Below are 22,121 nucleotides of genomic sequence, written 5' to 3'. Positions count from 1 at the left end.
TAGAGTGTAATGGAGAGGAACAATATGGCAGCAGGATGCTTGTGACACCCTATAAAACATCTCATACTTCTTGAGGTCTTGTGCCTTTTCAGTTGGTTATCATTGTAGCTCTGTTTTCCTTCCCCATCAAAATGTCTTTCTTTAGGTGGTTCTTAGCACCTTCTCTGATGTTCAGCTACATGGCCAGCAAGTAAAATATTGCATCCTGTTATGAGAAAAAAAACTGAGGAAGCTGGAGAGCCTCATTTGGGGGAACCTGCCTTTTGAGTTGGCTATCAAGCTGGGGGAGGAGAAAGCTTCTGAGTACCTGACCTTCTTGTTGAATATGGTTGCACTTGGGAGCTTTCTTGAGCTTAAATAGTTGTGAAGTGGTACAAGCTGAACTTTTCCTGTTGTCAGGTAAGTTTTCCAGAGAGTAATGAGTGATGATGCTTGTGTTCCTCACCTGCGGAGGACCTTGCTCTGATTTACTGGCACAAGGCTGGAAATGACTGCCAGGTGTGTATGCTGGTGTTTAGTGCAATTAAAGGAAACATTAAGTACTTTTAATTTCAATTTATTTGTGTACTTCCACAATCATTTCTGAGTTTAGTTGGTGATTTTGATTTAACAGTTGCCTTTCTCCCTGGAGTTCCTTGTAGCAACTACTTTGTCTCGATGATCTAATATATGATTGCACAGAAATAACTGTCTAAACTTTGTGCATTAATTTCTTATGTTTTCATGTGCCATCTACTTGAAATATAAGCGAAGCAAGACAACAAAACCTGTCATTTTCCCATTTTGAAAGAGAGGGTGGCATTTTAAACATGTGAATCCCTTCTTCAATGGGCTTAGGGTGAACTGAAGTTTAGATTGTTAATAAGAATAGGCAGCTTGTCTCTGATCCTTTAAATGTTTGACCAAAAATATTTGATTTTTCACTTGTGAGCAACAGATTTTATGCTGTTATAGTAATATGCATGAATATGGAGAATGTACCACATGGAAGGATGAGTTTCTTGGGAAGACAGAGCTGCAAGGCTGTACTGGTACCCAAGGAAGACGTGTGTGTGGATGAGTCCTGCCAGCCCTCCTCTGACTATTGGCTTACACCCCAGTGCAAATTCTTAGGATGAACTATTTAACCTGATGGATAAAAGATGTAGAAGGAAGCAAGGCTTTTAAGACCCACTCAAGCTAGCCCTGGCCCCGGGTAGATGGGAATCAGGCTGATCTCACTCAGATCTGTCTTAAATATTATCTAGTTCCAACTCCCCTGCACGGGCAGGGACACCTTCCACTAGATCAGGTTGCTCAAGGCTCCATCCAACATCATCCAGGCCTGGGGGAGTGGGGAATTGTGGTTAGTGTGACACACAGAGGATGAAGATGGAATACACCAGCACATATGTAGCTGCTGTTTCTGAGCAAGTTGTCCTCCTGCATGGTGGAAAAGGTTGGTGATAAAGCAGGGAGGTGAGAAGGGCCTTCCTGAGGTTTTGCTTAAGCTTCTGGATTCAGAGGTCTCTGACAAGCTGTGTGTAAAGCAGACAATCCAGCTTCCCTGACTGTGCTGTTTTGTTGTTGTGTGCGTTTTGTTTTTTTAAAATTTTATTTTATTTTATTTATTTATTTTTTTTAATTGGAAGCTTTCTCAGATCTCTGGATGATATTTTCACTTGAGTGTGTTTGTGGGGTTCCCTAGTATTTTAGCTTTTGTTTTGATAGAGAAAAAACTTGATGGAGCACTCTGGAAGCTTCAAACTTGAAGCCTTGCTCTCTTGACAGCCACCTGGGACCCAGCAGCTCCATTAAACCCAAGTCCTACTCAGTTTGCTGACTGTTTTGTTTCCATGTCTCTGTACAAAAAATTCTCCTTTTTTTCCTCTGTTCTTTCCAGTTCTGCCGTCCACTCAAAAAGCTCTGCAGCTTTTAAGGTGAGAAGGCATCTACTTAGTAGTGAAATCATAGATGGTTCCCATTGCCAGTAGTGTCCAGGAAGGGGTCCAAGCATCACTTTACTTTGCCATTTTTCTCCCTACCCTCTGCTTCATCCAGGAATTTTCCCTGATATAGTCTGCTTTCTGAAAGCATTGGTGTAATGGGCTATTATCACTTCCTTTTTCTGCTGTGGAAAGGATCAGAGCCTTTGGAAACAGCCTGGCTTGGACATAGTTTTGTAGATGAGTCTCATTTAGCATGTGCACTAGCAAAATGTAGGGCTTGGATAAGGAAGGAAACCTGTGCTGTTTGGTTCATAAAACATGCAGTTTGTTCCCTCATTAGTGAGGCAAACCTTTCCTTCACTTGGTTTCTCATTAGCTTGAATGTAGTGTCCTGTCCTCGTTCAAAGAAGAGCCAGGCTATCTTTCAGCTGGATTTCTTCCTGACAACTTATTCAGACAGAGAGAAGGGAAAATTAAGCAGGTTATTCAGCCTTCTATCCTACCTTTAAAATATGTTTCATAGGTCTCCTTCTACTGACAATTGCAGATAATTCCAAGGTTGGGGTTTTTTTAATTTTTTTCCTCCTCACAATTTTTATATCACCAATCAGTTTTTAAAACTTGCTGAAATATTAGTTTTGATTAAAGTGGCATTATATCTGTGATTTTGTAGCTATCAAACTTGAATTCATGTGTTCTGAATAGTCGGTGATTGTGAAGTGGCTGGGTGCCAGCAGCACCTCTCCTGCTGAATGCCAGGGAGGTCCTGTGGAGTTGGCTTTTTTTAGTGTGCTGAAGTTCATGGCACCTGTCTTGGCAGATTAAGTGCCTTGCATTGATAAGACCCATCTCCTGTAGAAGGATTTTTATGTGATCGTGAAATACTGGCATTACCCTATTCACATACCAAGAAGGATGGAAAGTTTTATCCACTTTCAATAAAAGGCTATATTAAAACTCAGAAAAAAAACCCAAAACCCAGTGTGCAGTTAGCAGGGAACAGGAACATTTTGTAGAGTGGCTCTTGAAAGAGTCTGAACATAATATCCCAGATAAGTTTAATGCTTGGACTATGCTAATTTCTTGAGGACAGTCACCTTTTCAGATGGATAGCACCCTGCAGATGGTGGCAGATTGTACCCTCCTTCGCTCTTGCCAGGAGCGTGTGCTCACTGACAGAATAAAAGCAGTAAGGATGAAGCTATCCATAAGAGTTGATGAATCTCTTGCCTTTAAAATTGAAGTGCTTCGTGCTGGGGGATGTATCTTTGAATATATTTATAGTAATAAACAGCATAGTCTTGGCTTTTTGCTTGCAAGTAGGGAAATTGCAGTTTCACCAAGTCTGTGAAAGTGGAATCTACTTTTAGATGCTTTGAAATTATAGCCTTTTTTTTTTTTCCTCTGAGATTTAAATATATCTAGAGTCCAAATTTTAGAAATCTGTACATTAACTGACATGAAGATATTGCACACATACTATCTAAAGCTGATAGATAATGGCTGGTATTTTATCAGGAACAGGTAGACTAGGACAAAAGTCTTGCAGCTTGGTGTTGATAGTAGTTGACTTTCTATTGGATAGGGTTGGTGCCAGGTTGGTTCTGTGGGCACCTTACCACCTGAGGTGGATTTAACATCAGGACAAACGGAGATCCTGCTGGATCAGGATGCATTGAGTCTCTCTGGGGAGACAGGGATACAATTCTATGTCTCATTTTCCATGTGGGGGAAACCCTGAGCTGTCCTGGTGGGACTTGAGGTGGCACTAGGCAGGAGGTGGTGTTGGATGCCCACCACCAAGTAAATTCTGATGTTGGCTGCAGAAGAGAGACTGTGGGAAATGATTGGGTAAGTTAAGCCTAAAATAAAATAGAGTAAGGTCTCTGACATAGTGCTGTCCTGGTATGGCATGCTTCAGGGTGACTGGGTGTATGACATGAGATATCAGGCTCTTCTGCCTGTAACTGGATCCTGGGCATTCACATTGACCAGAGACTGAGTGTGGAGGAGGTTGCCTGTGGGAGGTGTTAAAGTTCTGAAACAGACTGAGCTGGCTCCTAACTTTGGAGTCAGAAGCACATTTGTGAACTGGTGCGTGCTGGTGTTCAGGACACCTTTGAGGCAGGGTGCATTTGCATGGCAGGTGTTTGGTTCTTAATGGGAGAAGGGGTATTTTGTGGTTTTCCTTCTTGCCTGAGTAAGATTGAGTAATCTCTCAGGCTACCAAGGTGTGACAAGTGATGAAGACTTAGGATCACAGAATCATAGATTGGTTTGGTTGGAAGGGATGTTAAAGATAATCGAATTCCAATCCCCCTGCGATGGGCAGGGACTCCTCCCACCAGACCAGGTTGCTCAAAGCCCCATCCAACCTGGCCTTGAGCACTTTTAGGGATGAGGCAGCCACAGCTTCTCTGGGAAATCTGGGCCACTGTTTCACCACCCTCACAGCAAAGAATTTCTGCCTAAGATCTTACCTAAATCTCCCCTCCTCCAGTTTCAGGCCATTCTCATGGTATCACTCCATGTGCTTGTAAAAAGTCCTCCAGTTTTCCTGTAGCTCCTTCAGGTACTGGAAGGTCCTCTAAGGTCTCCTTGGAGTCTTCTCCAGGCTGAACGACCCCAACTCTCTCAGCCTGGCTCCATAGCAGAAGTGCTCCAGCCCTCTGAGAATCTTTGTGACCTTCCTGGGACTCAGTCCAGCAGCTCCATTGCCTTCCTGTGTTGGGGACCCCAGAACTGGACACAGCACTGCGGGGGGGATCTCACCAGGCTGGATACTTATTTTACATCTGCAAGCACATGCTCAAGCTTGTCCATAATTGGACATTGTAGTTATTTTCTTTGTACCAAAGGAGCTGATTTTGAAAGGTGTTACAGAGTAATACAATGAAAAGAAACATGAAATATAAATATTTTTGGCTTAAAATGAAAAATACACAACAAAAAATACATATGTGTACTATACATGTGATTACTTTAATGTGGTAATTCTTTATATTTTTTTTTCCCCCCACTTAATGCTTTGTCTGTCTGGGGGATGGTGGAAAGGCTGGCTGTGGGGGGTTCTGACTTTCCTTATCCAAAGGGGGAAGCAAGCCTAGTGAAGTGGCTCACTGTTCCTTTTTGTGGTAATTATGTCAGACCATTTTCAGTGAGTATTATCTCTTTGATCTAATGGATAAGTTACCACAGACCTTGGGTTACTTGCATTTACATGTAAAGGATTATTTTATTACTATGGATTTCTAAAATGATACATCTTTCAAATTTTGTGCAGGTGAAGTCATCAGAGCCTGTTGAAGAGACTGAAGATTGTCATGTTTAGTAGGAGTTGTGTTACCTTCCCACTGCAGAGAATTAAGGAAAATAATAGTGTAGGAAGTATAGCACAACACTTTCACTTTCTGGCATTTGAAAAGCAGTGTATTGTCATTTGGATGTTAATCTGTCCACATCTTGAGGACCACAGTGCTTCCTGTTTTAATACATCTTAAGTATTTGGCTTCTAGGGTAACTTCCTAGTAATATTTTAAAGTTTGCTTTTCATATTAACTGTTGCTGAGTGTTACTTGTACCTTGATGTTAACCAAAGTGGGATTTGTTGGATTTATCTTTACGAGGTTCTGGGCAGGAAAGCAGTACAAGGCTCTTGAAGATGTTATGCCTGAGTATCTTCTGACTCTTGTGAAATATTCAATATTAAGAAAGCTCATATTAAGAAAGCTTAAAACTTCATCACGGTTCTTGCTTGTGAGGTGCTGAGTGCTGTGGTCTGCTGCTGGTTTCATTGGAATGCTCTACCTGACATCTGGAGCTTGGAATGTGTCTGGAGTAATCAGTATTCAGGGCACGAAGGAGTTTTACAATTCTAGATACATCAGCCTTTTCTGTAACTGAGATGGACATCAGCCTGACCTATTTTCTGCTTCATCAAAAGTAAAAAGTCAGATTTACAGCAAATTAAATATACACAAGACCATGCTGATGATGTTTATGCATTATGTCACTCACTGGCAATGGAAAGTGGCTAACTCAGATCTTGGATGTAGTAGTAATCCTAACAAGATAAAAATAATAAAAAACCCCAACCCAGAGCAACCCAATATAAACAGGGTTGGCTTAGCTTTCCTCTAACTGTGTGCTTTCTTGATTATACTTGCAGGCCAAAACCTAACATATTTTGAGCCTAACTCTAGTGTATGTATTTTTTTAATTGTTTCCTTCTATTCTGTGTTCTGCTTGTGAGCATCTGTAGCCTTTTATTCTTGCCATCCACCTTTCAAGTATGAGTATATAGTGCTAAAATACGTTTGGTTTTGTTTAATTCTATAGGCTGTTGCAATGCTCTCAATTTTTAGAGCAGTTGCAGTTGATTCCAATTGAAACCCTAACTGTTATTTCAACTTGATAGCTGCTGTAAATCTCTAAGAAGGGAAGAGAAGGATGCTCTCATGCTCTCATTTTGTTAGGCTGCTTCTCTTTTGGATGCATAGTGCATCTTCCAGCTCTCTGGGCTAATTAAAATGCCATTACAGTACATGTGGTGCTACAATACAGTCTAGGGAGACTTCCAAAAATAGATTCTTGAGTGCAGACAAATTAGAGAGGAAATATGCACTGAGCATTTTCTCATAGGTTTAAAGAGAAATAATCCATTCGCTGCCTTAATTGCTTTCTTGTAAATGTTGAAGACATTTTTTTTCCTCTGTAAATTTTGAGTAAGTAGACAAATAAATAATGCGTCCATGATAATTACTATTCTCATTACTAATATTTTAACTTGTTATGCACCATAGCTGTTAGTATGCAAGTCAAGATGTTTTGGTGGACTGTGCATAGTGATCAGAGATGTAGACTTCTATTCCTTAGTGAACCTGTCCTAGCCACCTGGTATCCCAAGGGTACTCTGGTTTGAGAAACACAGCAAGACACTTGACCAGAACCACCCACCTGCTTACCCCAAATCCTGCCAAGAACTAACACAGATAAATACTATTGGCATGTTTTTCAGCAAAGCACCCCCCCCCCAGCTGATGTATAAAATGCAAGATACTATTTATGATGTGGCTGTGGAACATATATACCGATATTGGGGGAAAAACTAGATATTTTGGGGCCCTGAAGAAGTCTGCAAGATTGCCGTGGTATTACACATCTAATGGAGACAGCACATAACTCATAACAGTGCCAGTAGGAGTGAAGTGTGCACTCACTCCTCATACTGAGTGACTCCTCGTGTCTCCTCCTCAGCTGCTGGCAGCAGCCTGGTGACAAGGGCTGGGACTTGCACTGGCTTGTAGTCTGCTAGGTAACCTTCATCAGAGGGACTGAGCTGAGTGAGGGAGAAGGCATGGAGAAGAACTGTCCCTGAACCTGTCCCTGTCACAGCAAGTACCATTTAGAGACTTAGCTCCATGGAGGGTAGCAGATGATGCTGATGGGGGACTGTGTGAGGTTCAAAAGAAGCTTGATTTAGGACTGTGCTTAGTCCAGTCCCTCACATACGAGTCTCTGGTAGTGGCTGGAGGTTGTTAGGGTTTTTTGGGTTGAGTTTGAGGTGTATTCCCCCCAGAAATCTAGCCTGTGTGCTCAGATTGCTCCATGATGCAATCAAAATACAGGAAAGGGGAAAGTACGGGAAGTGGGGCAGCCAGGGGCTTGCTCCAAGTCTCTGCTCACACTGCATGGTGAAAGCTGGTCCTGCTACTCTTTGTAGAGGCTTTGAAGATAACCCTGCTCAAGCACACAGCAGCTTGTCTCTTGAGTGAAGATAACTGTGAGTCTGATTCTGTCTTTGAGCTGTTCTATGAAGTGCAGTATTGTTGTGTTTAAGTGTCTTTCAGTTGTACTGTGAAGCAGATGGAAAACTGGCTGGAGAGACGGGGAATGGATCTTTCTTTTTGTGAGACAAGTTCACAATTGTTTTATTAGAAGGCAATGAGGAGAGCAAGGTAATTGTTTTCTTGATGACAACTACGAATTCAGGAGTCATTGATCCAGAAATGTCCCCTTTCTGTCTGTGGCAAAAGCTTAATTTTAAATGTTGATGCACTCTCTTGAAAGGTTATTGTTGGGATGGTTTCTTGGATGCCGACTGATGGCTATTTATCCTGAGCTTACTGTCAGCCACCTTGTTTTGCTTGAAGCTTTTTGTATTGATTTGGCACAGAGAAATTACAGCTTCTTTCTATTTTGGTTTGGAAGGCACAGGGGCACTTTTGAGCTGTATCCTCCTGGGGAAAAAGTAGCCAAAATAATCTTGTAACTGGCTTGTGAGTGGGTTGCAAAGAAATGATTATAAATTCATCAGCAGTTGCTTGGACTTTTGCAGATGCCTTTCTGAGATGTATTATTTCTCAACAGCTTTTCTCTGCACTCTTTTTTTCTTATCAAGGAACTGGAAATATGGAAACAAAAAGCACTAGTTCCTAGTACTGTATCACTTAGAACATTCAAGTCCATCAGAAATTTTGCATTTTTTTGTTCCAAGCCCACCCCAAAACCAGCTTGGAAAGGAACACCAAACTGTGGATGGCAAGTGGTAGTAGCTGCCTTGTGTAGAGGGCAGAGATTGGCACAGTGACAAATTCTTAGGTTTGAGGACTTGTTGCTTACAGGAGACATAATTCCTTGCCTTTTCTCAAGTACTCTCCAGAAAGAATGTGACTAAATGAGAGCAGAAATGTCTTTGGTTGAAGAGTCTCAAACTCCCTGCATTAACAGATAACTGCTCATCCTGAAAAAGTCTCAGGGCCACTGTATCATCTTCCCTCAGCTGAGAACAGGCTGATGTTGGGAAAACTACTGAGTTCTGCAGACCATCTATCTCATTCTTTAAAAATCTTTTCTTAGAGGTTTCTCCATGATTGCTTGCAATTCATCTTCTGGTGTTGAATCTGAAACTGAGGGCAAAGCTTTAGCCACAGAAACTGTCACATCCCTGAGTAATGACCCATCCCTGCCTTGCATTTGTGCCTGCTAATGCATCCTGGAATAAACTTGTGTCTTCTTCATCATTGCCAAGGTGGATTGGTAGATGCTCAGTTTTGTGAAGTGCTGCTTTTTTTTTTTTTTTTTTTTTTTTCCAAATCTTTGCTTTGCCATGTATTTCTTAGCATGTAATTGCACACTTCACCATTAAGAAATGAAAAAATCCAAACCAGTTCGTCAGCTTGTCACTGATTTCTGCATCTCATGCTCCAAAGAGGGGAGATCTCTGTGGTGGGAGGGCACAACTGAGTTTTAAATGCATCTTTACTGCTCTTACCAGTAAATTTTGAACTGCAATGTGCTGGATATAATAGATTCAGAAGCAGATGATGATGGAGTGGGCTTTTTAAGCCAGGTGAGTACTTGTGTTAGGGTGATTAATGCTTTTCTTACTGGTGTGCCCCATGGAGCCTCACAGGAAGGATTTGCTTTAGTTTGTTTGTTTGATAAAACTTCAGTAAAACCAAAACTTTTTTTGCCAGTTTGCCAGCCAGACACACTGACAGAGAAAAAAAAAAAAAATCATGTGCCTGCCTTCGGCTTCACCTTGATCCATCTTTTTTGCTTTTCCTGTTACTTGATTTTTTTTGTTATGCTTCTTGAAAGCATCCTTTTAGGAGATCAAATCCTACTCAGTACTGCCATCTGTACCCTTTGTTTCTGGCTTTCTCCCCTCCCTCTCTTAAGTTTTTACTTCCACAGCTCTGTAGTACTTTTCCTCTACTCTGGATGTTCTTTGAAGATAATTGTTGGTTGTTCATCACTTTACTCATGGAGTTCAAGTAGGCCAGGGTGATTTGCATCAGGTCAAAAATTCTGAATATATGAAAAACTATTTAAATAACCTCTTCGTTCCCAGTTCTGCTCTGCATTTTTAAACTCATCAAAGTTAATTATAGTAAAGCTGCTTACAGTAAGAGCTCACTAAAAGCTTCAGCCTCCTGTTTATGTTCATTACTTGTCTTTTTTTTTTTTTTAAGTAATAAAGCTGACCTTCCTTATTGGTGTCTGTTTTGTTTTTCCCTTGGATGTTGTTGTTTGTTTGCTGCTTCATCTTTTCTGAGAGTTTTATCTGTACATGTTTCTGTCTTATTCTGCAGCATATTGTAGCCATCTTGCCTTTGTTTTGCAGTTTTTGAGATGTTTAAATCCTGCAAACCCAAATACTCTGAAACCTGCCCTGGCTATATTTTTTTAAGTAACTTAAACAACTCTTTGGAACAGAACAGTATAAAAATAAAGTGTTGGAGTTCCCATCAATGAATAATGGCTTCATCTTATTAATTAATGAGTAGAAATACCCATCTGGAAATTAAGCTACATTAAATGTTCTCTAAGTTGAGTCATAAATCAGGCTGATATCTGCCTCCTTCCAGGCTCAATGGATGGTGTAGTTTATCTTTCCTTTGCAAGCATCTTGGACTGGACCATCTGTAGGCACCACTTCATCTCTGGTTCAGGCTCCCTGGTAGAAGTGAGACAACTCACCCCTGAACTTTTCTGATAGTTTTGGTGAAATCATTAGATTGACTCATACAAAAGCAATTCAAGAGGGCAATTTCTTGACACTTATTTTAGAAGCTCAGGAAATATTTGTCCAGTAGAGAGCTTAAAAATATTTAGTAGGTAATCTGGTTTGTCTCAGTAATATGCAAACGAGGGTTTGGGCTTGTAAAAGAGTCCATTCGTGGTTCCACAGTTTTATTAATTTGCACTTTTTTTTGCCTGTCCCCTATGGTAAGACAAACTGCTTCCCCCCCCTGTCCGTCTTTGGTGACTGCAGGAGCACCCCTGAGATCCCTTCTAGGCAGTAACAGTGATAAAATTACTGAGCTGTGTGTGACATGGATAATTTTAGTGTCTTCTGTTTTAGTTTTGTAATAGCTAAGCTTTCTCTGTTGATAGATGGTGAAGTGTGGAGAGGATTTGAGCTGAATGTTTTGTAAAAGTAGGAGGGAAAACTTCTATGTAATGGAAACTGATTATGTTCATTTTGGCATTTGCTGACCTAGACCATTGCTAGTGCTTTCTAAATATTGGCAAAAACAATCATGGTTTTTTCCTTGTCACACAAGGTCAGTTATACAGCAGCTGATTTAGGAGAGAGTATCCAGAAATAAGAATATTCAGTGCAGCAGCAGCAAACATGCTTTTTTTTAAAGGCCTAGATTACCCCAGGTGACCTGTTTATCGTCAGTGTAATGGTACAACAGAATCTGAGAAGAAATGAGGTTGAATATGCAAAACATAGGGATTTCTCATATAAGATTGTATAGAGCACTAATCACAGCCTAGGACTCCAAACCCCTACATCTTGCAGTGGTCAGGTCTGAAAGTTTCTTTTGCAGATAATTCTTCCCAAATTTGGCATCCATTTACCTTGTCTGTGTGAGAGAGAAGGAAGCAATCAAAGCAAGTGCTGTTGTGGGCAGCAGAGGAGGAATCCTGGGGGATTTTGGATGTGTAGATTTTAGTACTTGGTCAAAAATCAATGTAGGCCAGATATGATTTTAAAGCCTTCCTTCAGACTGGTGTAGATGGACTTTTCTGCTCCTTTCAGAATGTGTAAGGGTTTTTATTGCTTTGGTTTGTTTTTTTTTTGGTGTCAGTATCTTGTTGGCAGTTACTATAATGCTTCATTAAATGCAATGTTATTTCAACCATCCTAACCAACTGATCAGTTAGTCTCTTAAAATTAAAGGATTTATTAGCTTTTTTGAGCTTCATGAGCTTGTTCTAGGGAGCAGAGGAGACAACAGGAATGTTTAACTGCTTTGAGAAACCAAGTTCGTGTTCTTGCAGTTTTTTGCTTTATTTTTGGGCCCAAAAAGCCATGGTAACTCTGCATGGGCAGTAAACTTTAAAGTCTGCGATGCTCACCTTTTTGGTCAGTGAAGCTCATTGGTGGTGTGGAGCATCACAGCTTTGAGTTGTACAGACACTGCAACCACCACAGTCCTGAGCAAAAGACTATGTCAAAACCTAAGTAGGTCACTTGGTGTAGGACTGTGATTTTTCAGAATCTTCTGCAGTATGCTGGCAGCAAGGGGTGTCTGAAACCAGATAGAGTCTGCCTGCATTTTATGAAGGTGACTGTAGTAAAAACTTTTGGCTTGGCCTGTGACTGTTGGGATGCTGCTGGGAAAAGTCAGACAGCACTCAAATTCCAGCTTGGAAAGGCTGGTTACAGGACAAGTGTTCTCTTAAACGTGTGCTGCTTCTGCAATGAGGCGTAGTAGTTGTAGAAACTGAGCTTGAAAATCCTTATGAGATCCTTGCTTTTTCACTAGCAGCAAAATGCTGCTAGTATTTTGTAATAAGAGAGAAAGTGTATGTACAGATAGAGCAATAGAACAGAATGTGTGTGTGTTTGCAACTACTTCAATTTAAAAAAACCCTAAACAAATCCAAAACACCTCTAGATGCTGGAAAGCGAGTAAATGGAAATGTCTTCAACATTGCTTTGCTTCCCAGTGTTTTAAAAACCGTGGAGATGATGGGGATGTTTGTTTTGCCTGTAAGCACAGCATGAGAATGCTCTGGCACCACAGCCATGGTAGTTGGGTACTTCAACCTGTGACCTACAGGCTTTCCTGTTCACCCCTCCCCATCAAGGGGTGATGGTGCATTTGCAGAGGGAGTGAATGCAGGTGCCCAAGGAATGTCCTGGGTCATATGGTGAGGCTGAGTTGGGCCTGCCTGGATCTCCAAGCTGTTCTCCTGCAGGAAAGATGGTACCTTGTGGTACCCACCTACAAGTTGCAGGAGAGAGGAAGATACAGAGGTCTGGGAAAGAAGTAGGTAGGTTGCCAGGAGTAAGTAGGGTGAAATGATCATGGTCTGGACATGCCAATACAAAGGGTTTAAAAACCAAAATAATATGGTAACAGGCTTTTACAGATGACATATTTGCTGTGTTGTGATAGCTGGGTGCATGCATTTAGTATGCTTGGGGTGTGAGATGACTTACCCCTTAATAGGAGGCAAACTATGTGCCAACTTGTGTGTTTACATCTTATTTTAACCTTTTTTTAACCATACAAATAACCTTCTTTTTTCTTTTTCTTTGTTTCCTCCTCCTAAATAGAGTTTTATTTTTTAATCACTCAGTGCAGCAAATACGGAACCTTGGTCTTAAATAGTTTGGTTTTGCTTCCAGTGTTAAAGGCATCAGTGCTTTAAAAGATTTTCTTTATCATTGTTCTGTGATTAGTCTATTACTCACTTTGAAACAAAGATCGGGTAAGTGGGGATCTGTTTGTTTTGTTTTTAAATTAGTTGAAAAATGTAGGTATCTTATTTCTTAGAATTAAAAAAAATCTCATGACCACCATTGGTTGTTGATCCTCACGACCAATTCTTTTGTTAGTGATCTCTGGTGCACTGGTGAGACTGAAATTCACAACAGTGAGGGAGGTGGTCCATGGAGAACAAAATAAGATGCCTTTTTGGGTCTGGATGGCATGGAAGCAGTCTGACAGCTTTGAGCAGGTGCTAGGCTCTGGGGTCTGGCCAGCCAGGTGAGCCTCCCAAAATCACTGGTGCTGCAGACTCACGGCAGGAATTGGTGGGCTCTTGGCATTTGTTCTCTGCCAGCAGCTTTGTACTGCTGGAGGTTCAGGTTTAAGATGTCACTTGTTCAGAACCTCTGGATTTAGCATGGGGAAGGGCACCTTCCCTCCAGCAGCCTTGCTGCAAATGGGTGTTTTTGTCAAAATTGACCCCGATTTGTCTTGCAGAGCGCCTGGGCTGCTGGTCCAGGGCTGCTTTGTTTTGCAGATGGATCCTTCTCCTCTGAAGGTTCATCTTCATCTGAAATAGCTCAGTGGAGAAGCTGAAATTACTCTGCTCCCCAGGAAAATGCTGTGGTTCCTAGGGCTGTTTTCACCTTTGTGTTTTCCCAGCTGCTCTCTCTGGCCAAGCCACAGCCTGTGCCAGAGTGGATCCATGTGTGGTGCCACCTGCCTGCCTGGGCAGCTGTTGCTTTGTTGCTAGTAGGACCCAGCAGAGTGATATTTTATTTTTTATTTTTTTAAACCTGTTGGCAGGTTGAAGAGATGGGGTTTGGGAGCTGCTTGTGGTCCCTGAGTGATGCTGGTGTGTTCAGCATGGAAACAGAGCAAAAGCTTTAACTCATTTCATGTCATTTGCTGCTGATTGCACAGAGGAAGCTCAGCTGGCCAAGTGCCATCCCATCAGCATCAGAGGTTGGCTGCTCAGGTATAGCAAGCCCAGCCACTCATTTGGCTTTAGAAGTAGCAGGTGAGAAGTCAAAAAAATTGCAGGGTGAATAATCTACATGACTTGGTTCAGAAGGAGAACCCAGCATGGTTATGGTTTTATTTATTGACATATTGCCTGAGGCTGCACTAATCCTTGGGTCTGGTCACTGGAGGCAAACCCAAACAAGTGTTGAAGACCCAACTATGCTTCCTTTCCAGAAACCTAGAACAGAAAAATGTAGAAAGAAAAAAAAAACAAAACAGTGTGATTTAATGATTTATTTATTTTCATTTTGTATATGCTTTGGTTTTTTTTAAGGCTCCACTGACACCTTAACGTTTCTGTAATACTGTCCTTCTTTTTGACTGAGAGATGGCGTGGCTTCTTTGATGTCTCCGGACAGGGTTTGGCTTGATTATATCTGCAGTGCAGCACCAAGTGCAGAAAGGCATTAAAGAACGAGTGAGACAGAACTGGCAAAGGTGGAGATATATTAACAGTGGGACAAGTGGGTTTGAGATAAGTTTTCTGTATTCAGGTATTCATCATCTAAGTACTGAATACATAATTTGGCTTTTTTTTTTTTTTTTTTTTTTCCCCTCAGCTTTTATTGGGAGGAGGGGAAGGTGGGAGGGGAATGGGTGACTAGAAAATCTGGTCTGGCAGTCTACAGCAATAGGTATCGTGTGCTTCTGTTTTAACTCTACCTGAATGCAAGATACAATCTTTGAAATATTTTAACTAGAAAACTGCTTCAGCAGGATGGATTTCTGCATATCATTTACAAAGTATGTTTTTAATGCCTTTCTGAAATCCAAACTTATGCAAAATGGGGCTTGTTATGCGTGTCTATGCATTTTAATCTCCTGCAGTGATTTGTCAGTTTTCCTTAACATCTCACTGGCATATTACAGGCTTTCTTCAACTTAGCTTCACAGACCTCTGTCTCTGTCTTTACTCTCAGTTCTCTGAGCAAGGAATGAACTGGGATTTAGTTACTCTTTGGTAAGGTTCATAAAATGACATGCTATTGCCTTGGATTGGAATTGGTACCAGTTGTGGATTTAAAGACTAGGAGAACCTGAGTGTGATTTGAACTGCAATATCTTTTATGCTGTAGTGTGAGCAGCTGTTACACTGCTGTCCTGGTAGTATTCTTGTTTGTATTGATTTGTGCTAGCTGTGTTTCTAGTTTGCTCTAATAATTGGTTAGTGATTTTTTTAATTTTATTTTTTCCTGCTTGGAATGGAATGTCTAAAAATAGCTCATCTCGACGAAGGGTTGCTCTGACTTTTCTTTTTTCTTTTTTTTTTTCTTTTTCCAGATGGACTTTCTGGCAGAGACCAGCCAGTAGAGCTGTTGAATCCACCTAGAGTGAACCACATGCCTAGCTCTGGTAAGAAGAAACTTTTATTAAATGTTGTTCCTATTCTGGGAATGCGGTAAAATATTCTGCAGCTCTATCTTGCAAGTGGGAGAGCAGAATGCAAATGCAAAATGCTGGAACAAAGTGTGTTAGAACTTGCACACATCTACTTTCCCAGGCTGAGCAAGTGGGATTTGGGAGTGGAGGAAAGATGGAGCCAGAGCAGCCTTGGGAGTCTTAAATCGCTCAGCTCTCACTCTTGAGAGGGAGGTAAGGAGAGTCTGACCTGGTTGGAGCCCCTTAGAAAGGACTGGAGAGCAGAACAAAGCAGCTCCTTAGGAGTCTTTTTGCAGCCTAAAATGAGCATTTCGAAGCAAAGTATGTTTTTGAGTTGCTGCTCCCATTAAGGAGAAATCTCCATGTGTTGAAGGAGAGCCAAAAACAGGCTGATCAAAGCATCTCACTCTGGGCTCTGGGCTGTTTGCTTTTCTTCCCTCTTCTAATGATCCTGCTACAGAATCTCTTGGGTCTACTCCTTCTGATCTGAAGCAAGCACAGCAACCACTGTGCTTATCTTAGAGGCTGCCTGATCCTTGTGGAGCTGAGAGTGATCTTAGGGCTCCCAATTGCAGCACTTCAAGTGATGGAAGCCAAAGTTTTGGTCACACTCTATGAAATGCTGTGGAAAGCAATTTGCTACCATTTTGTGTGTTTCTTCCTTCTCTCATCCAAAAGTATTTTGTTTCCAGGTGTGAACAGATAGAGATATTTATACTAGGGATGATTTGGGTTTAGGAAGCATTATCTGCTTACCAGATAGGAGCTCAAGTTTTCAAAAAACCCACCTTCCCTTCTCTGCTGCTTTCCAAAATGCCTTTAGGTCCTTTTATATTAGGGAAGAGATCTTGAAGATCTGAGCGCTTCTAGTATGCGAGCTGGGGAAATGTAAACGAAGCTTATTCAAAACAACTTCAGTAGATTGGGGGCAAAGGGGAGGGGAAATAGTCTGTGACCTAACCTAGATTTTTTGTGAGCTTAAAAGTGTATCTGGGGAAGGAAACTTTTAAGGAGGTAGAGCTTTTGTGTTGGGGAAAAAAAAAAGCAAAAGGAAGAGATCCTTTCTTACCAGGTATGAGAGCTTGGCTTTGGATTCTGAGAAATCTGTCTTCCCTCCATGTTCTTCAAAACTTGTCTGTCAGGTAAGGGAGGTTATATTTTCCTAACCCTGAGAGAGATTCTCATTTTGGGACTGCTGTGGTAACACAGATCAACTTATATGTATCCATGTGCTAGATTGAGTTTTGACTTCTCACAAAGGGAGTCAGTCCTCTTCTGACAATGGCCAGTGGTGGGCCAGTAGATCTGGACAGTGGCCAGAATGTGATGGGTTTTAGTCTTTCACTCATTGCTTACTTGGTTGGTTGGTTGTTTTAAATTGATTTCATTGTTGCTTGTAAAGTTTAATGTCTCCTTTTGAGACGTATTTCAGGATAAAGTCTCATGCTGATTAACAACTTGAGTATCATGATGGAAGAGTTTGATGTGCTCTTAGTTTTTTCCAGTTGAAAGGTGTTATGGACTCATACAGGATGCATGGAATTCTCACCTTTTGGACTCCATTCTGAGTCCATTCTGAGCTATTATTCTCCTTTAATAGCTCAGCTCTATGCCTACTGAAAAAATAAGCATCTGTCCAGCACTGTGGAGCTGTGCTCATACTACATGGGCATGATGTGAGATAGGCAGTGGTGTCTCTTTGTCAAATGATTTCTGCCAGTGTTTGAGCTGTGGGTATTCCTGATCTTGTGCTGGAAAGTTCATGTAGTGGGTGAAGGGTGGGACAGACTGGGAATGAAAAATGTGACCTTATGCAAGAATCAGCATTGGCTTTGGGTAGTGGTTGCTTTTCACTCAAGACCCTTCTCTTACTCAGTTTCTGCTAAATTTTGGAGAAATATTTTCAGCCCTGGAGTGCATACATATGCAAGAAATGTCCATCTGATTAATTTGCAGTGTGATAGTTAAAACCTGGAAGCACAGTGTTTGGAAAAAAGCAGAAAGATGCTTTGGCATGTTTGTAAATGCAAGGAAATATCATTGATCCTGGAAGTGGCCCAGCAGCTGACTTTCAAGTGTGGTGCCTGCCTATGTATCCTGATTATTCAAATTAATCTTAAAATTTGCTGTCAAGGTGAGGGACTTACCCACTTGGGTGTCATTGTCATCTGTTTTTTTGTCATTATTGCCTTGAGGAGTTTGTTGCAGATCCTTCAGAGAAAAGAAAGGAGAAGTAATATCAAGCATAGCTGTGGAAAAACGAGTTATGGGTGTTGCTCCAGGTTTCAGGCATAATAGTGCCTGAAATATTTGCAAGAATAGTGTTAGAAAACAGCTTAAGGAAGAAAAGTTGCTTAGTTTTGTCCTGTGATACTCTGTTTCAAACTTTATGCTGGTGATGGTAAAGTGACTGGTTTGTAGTGTTCATGACTTGAGCAGATGACTTGAGCCTTTATACCCAGAACTGCGTTTCTAGTTAAGATAAAATCATTGTGGTGTGCTTGTAGGAAACCAAGATGTTTTCCCTTTGTCACAAACCAAGGCTATGATTGTTAGTTGTTATTCTCTTGTGTAAAAGGGTGAAAAAGGGATGTGCAGTACCCAAGTCCTAAACCTGTTCTGTTCTGTGAAATCATCTCAAGTACCAAATTAAAGCGTTCAGAGCATTTTTATTGAAACTGTTTTAGGAGTGAACTGGCTTGGGTAGAATGGAGCTCAGTCATTGTCAAAGTGTGTTTTAGGAAAATGATTTTTTTTCTCTGTTTCTTGCATGAATTAAAGATTAATTTGAGGAAGGGAAACATTCCGTCTTTTCAAAAATATATCACCTGTAATTGGTGTTTCTGAAATTTAGTTGCTTGTCAAAGTCAAACAAGGCAAAACCCCCACAACCCACACCTTGCATGGGAATATAATAATCTGTTTGATAATGCTGCTTTCTCTTTTTCTGGCTCCAGACTATTACTGCATCGTTGGCCCTGGGGGTGAAAGGAGAATAAATTGTTGAGATTGTTGTGCAATGTTGCTTTTTTTTTTTTTTTTTTTTTTTTTTTTTTTTTTTTTTTTTTTACCAAATTCAGGGATCTTCAGGGCAAGGATTACCCTGATTATTTTTAGTTAAAGTGATACAGAAAATCCTCCGGTATGAAGATGCCATGGTTAGCAGCAGAGAAAACTTCTCAGATACACAGGCACAGGTTTTGATGGGTGGTAGGGGATTGCTTGTGAAATGGTGAAGGAATTGTCCTGCAAGTTAGTGTACTGGCTTTAAGTATTTCTTTTGTGTTTTATTGTATTTTTCTTCTTTTTAGCAGTGCAGTTAGCTGCAGTCTGCATAAGGGGACTTATTATGTAAGGAGGGAGGGACAGAGCTCTCTTGTCCTCTTAATTTTTCTTCCTATGCTTTTAAACTGAGTGACATTTCCATAGTGTAGAGCTGCAGGGGGCAATCTTAAAGACCTTGGATGTGTAAATGCATAGATATTTTGTAGGTAATACTCTGAAAAACACGACCTGTGTACCATCCTGGAGATGTATAGGATGGATCTACATTAAGCATACTTTGTAGAATGAATTTTCTTTCTTTGTAAGGCTGTGTTTACAGTGTTTCAGGTAACTACCTCATGTAAGTATTTTCAGTTTTTCTTGTTGGTATAAATTTTACAGTTGCTCACTTTGTTACAATACAGTCTCAAGCAATTTCTTTAGTATTAAAAATGTGAAACATCTGTGATACATTAAAAAAAAAATACTAGAATTAAATATAATGGAATTAGTCTTTTTTAAACTTAAAAGCTTTACTTCAATAAAACTGCAAAGTGGGACAATTATAGGTGGCCAACTGTGATTGGTTCCCCCTTAACCCCCCTTCATAGTACTGGTCACAGCCTAATGTGAAATCCTGTGTGTATCTGTGTACACTGAGTTAGGAAAGACATTCCCCTTCCCATAGCATTTCCATCAGCTTTTCAGGGATGTGTTTGTTCCCAAGCTGTGATAAAAGTAATAGTGAAAAAATAAATTGCTGTGGTTGAGTATATCTGACAAATAGTTTGTGTGGGGACACATCCATTGCAGAATAGGGATGTATGAGAGGCTGAGGAAAAGACACTGGGCTTCTTGCTGCTTAGTGCCATCTCTGGGTGCTTTTGAGGAGCAGATGGAAAGCTGCTGTGCCTTCTTGAGGTTCCTCTCCAGCTGTCATCTGCAAACCACTGGTGGCATGTTAGAGAAGTGATCCTTTTTGATTTTTTGATGAATATTTGAAGGTTGATAGTAGTATTCTGCAAAACATTAAAAATTGGTGAGTTAATCAGAGCATGAAGGATGGCTGCTGCTGATCCAATTGTGTGACAGCAACAGGGGCTAGACTGGGGATTTCCTAACAGTGGTGATGAGCAAACTGCATCTTCTACATGGGGCTGCCCAAAATGGCTCTTCTACATGTGGCTACCTCCCTGCCTTCCATTTAGGCCACTGCTGCTGGCCCGATAGGCCTCCTGCCTCTGCACACACTATGATGGTGCTGTGCAGCACTCAGGATGGTCCTTCCACCACGGTCCTGGGGCTCTTCTGGCTCTGACACTGGTAAGAAAAAGGGCAGCACGGCAGGAGCAGCCAATGGATTATGTATGAGATTCACCTTCCTACTTTTTCTTCCTTCTGGATCTAATTATCCAGTCTCACTTTCACATTATTTGAAAAAAAATAATGTTGATGTGTGGATGAATAAATGGTTTGTAAGTCTCTGGACTAATATTATTACATGATTTTACAGGCTTTTGAAATGAGAGATTAATCCCTGTCTCGAAGAGGAAGGAGTGGTAGTCCAGTTGGTCTTAACAGAGCCGAAAACCACACCTCTTCTCCTTTATCCCTTCAAAGGAAGGGGCTGCCCTCTCCCTGCATCCCCCTCTCAGATACTTGTCTGCTCTTTGTAATGTGTCTGCTTCAAAAGCTCCTTCAGAAAGGCACCAAAGCAGTGTGGTGCAGAGGGGCTTTGAAGCAGGTTCGGATTGCTGGCTGGGCAGTGAGGATTCGGGGCTCCCGACAGGCTCGAGCCTCTGCAGACAGGAGCTCATTCGTCCTTGTTCACACCAGGACAGGGTAGGATGGGGATGGTGTCTGGTTTTTATTATGCTCCAGAAATCTAGCTCCTGTGCAGAAAGGCTGGTCCTTTTGTGTTAAAAATATCCTGGTTCTTTCCTCCATAGAGTTGAGGGGGGATGGGAAGGAAGGGGAGTTAAACCCACCCCAAGTGATCATTATAAGTGAATTTTTGAGAAATTATTTTAATGTCATAACCATACACTAAGCAGATTAAGTTGTTGTTTGCTTATTGGCATATTATTACCTTATTTATAAGCTGCTTAATGTGTTAATTGTGCCACCAGTTAGATGCTCTGGTGTAAGATAGCAGAGAAACTGCAGGTTAACATAGCTTAGAGCCTTCATAGTTAAAATCACATTGTATTTACTGCAGCAGGTATTGTTTCCAAGCCTAAACTAGAGGTACAAAATGTGGTCCATGCAATGATAATAAAAGCTTTTTACTAGCTAGAGGTAGTAGTAAAGCTCACCTATGTTGCTTGGCAAGTAAAGCCTTGCAGAATGTTTCAGCCAGCCCCCAGATGTCCCCCAGGCAATTTGCTATATTGTTTGGCTCCTATAAAAAGCCCTTTGCAGCAGGCATAGAATATGGTCAGCAAATTTAAGGTTTTCTCTGCAAGATAGGGGAGGGAATTGCCACATCTAGAGACTCTGGGCAGCTCCCTGCAGAGCAGCTGGGAAGTTCAAGCTTTAGGACCTCTTCACTGGACCCAAAATCACACCCAAGCTCATGTTTTGTCAGTCATAGTTATAGGATGATTTAGAGTAGGATAAGTTGTAGCATAAGCTAGAGACTCTCTAGTTCACTGTCAGCATGTGCCTGTTGCAAGGTTGTGTGGGTGTGCAAGGTTGCATGCAATAGGGATGAGCTTTTGGGCCAACCTGGTGAGGTACATGCATGGATTTCAGCATCCCTGTGCTGCAAGGAATGAAACCCCTTCTGTTGCTGAGTTGGTTTGCTGGACCTGAGGCCACTTTAATGTCTGCCCAGAATGTGGTCACTGGATGTCCTCATCCTGTGGGGTAGGAAGAGCAGGAGCCCACAGTTTCTAAACTCTCTTTTGGTGTGTTTTATCTCATAAAAAATATTTAGCTGTCACCTCCTTTCTTACCCACAAGGAAATGGTTATTAAACGGAGGAGGTGTGATGAATCATTAGCAACTTTTTCCTCTTTTAAAAGCTGAAAGCAGCACTTAAATCTTAAGCACTTGAATACCAGGCTGTTTTCTTAGATGAAAGGTAACTGGGAGGAAAGTTTGCTTTACTGCAGGATCCAACTTGCTGCTTTTCTTTATTCTTCCCTCACCTTGTTTAGCTCATTAATTCACATTGATCAACTACAGATTTCACTGGATTTGCTTATCCCTGGCTGTTCACAAAATATTATTTTCAAAATAATTCCTCTCCTTGATTCCCAACCAGAGGAAGGGTTGTTTTGTG

At 41.2% G+C, this 22,121-nt stretch overlaps 1 protein-coding gene across 14 annotated transcripts in view; it reads left to right on the top strand.

Moving 5' to 3' along the window:
- Window positions 1-22,121, top strand: part of HDAC4 (histone deacetylase 4) — a 258,653-nt gene that overhangs the window by 82,198 nt on the left and 154,334 nt on the right. For all 14 annotated transcript variants that reach the window (XM_071747136.1, XM_071747134.1, XM_071747132.1 and 11 more), the window contains one exon: window positions 15,473-15,544. In XM_071747136.1, the coding sequence (XP_071603237.1) occupies window positions 15,473-15,544 (72 nt within the window). The remainder of the gene's footprint in view (window positions 1-15,472; window positions 15,545-22,121) is intronic.

This window comes from Heliangelus exortis, chromosome 6, assembly GCF_036169615.1.
Source record: "Heliangelus exortis chromosome 6, bHelExo1.hap1, whole genome shotgun sequence".
NCBI classification, from domain to species: Eukaryota; Metazoa; Chordata; class Aves; order Apodiformes; family Trochilidae; genus Heliangelus; species Heliangelus exortis.
The sequence above is the reverse complement of the archived record's forward strand: the minus strand, read 5'-3'. Positions and strand labels throughout refer to the sequence as shown.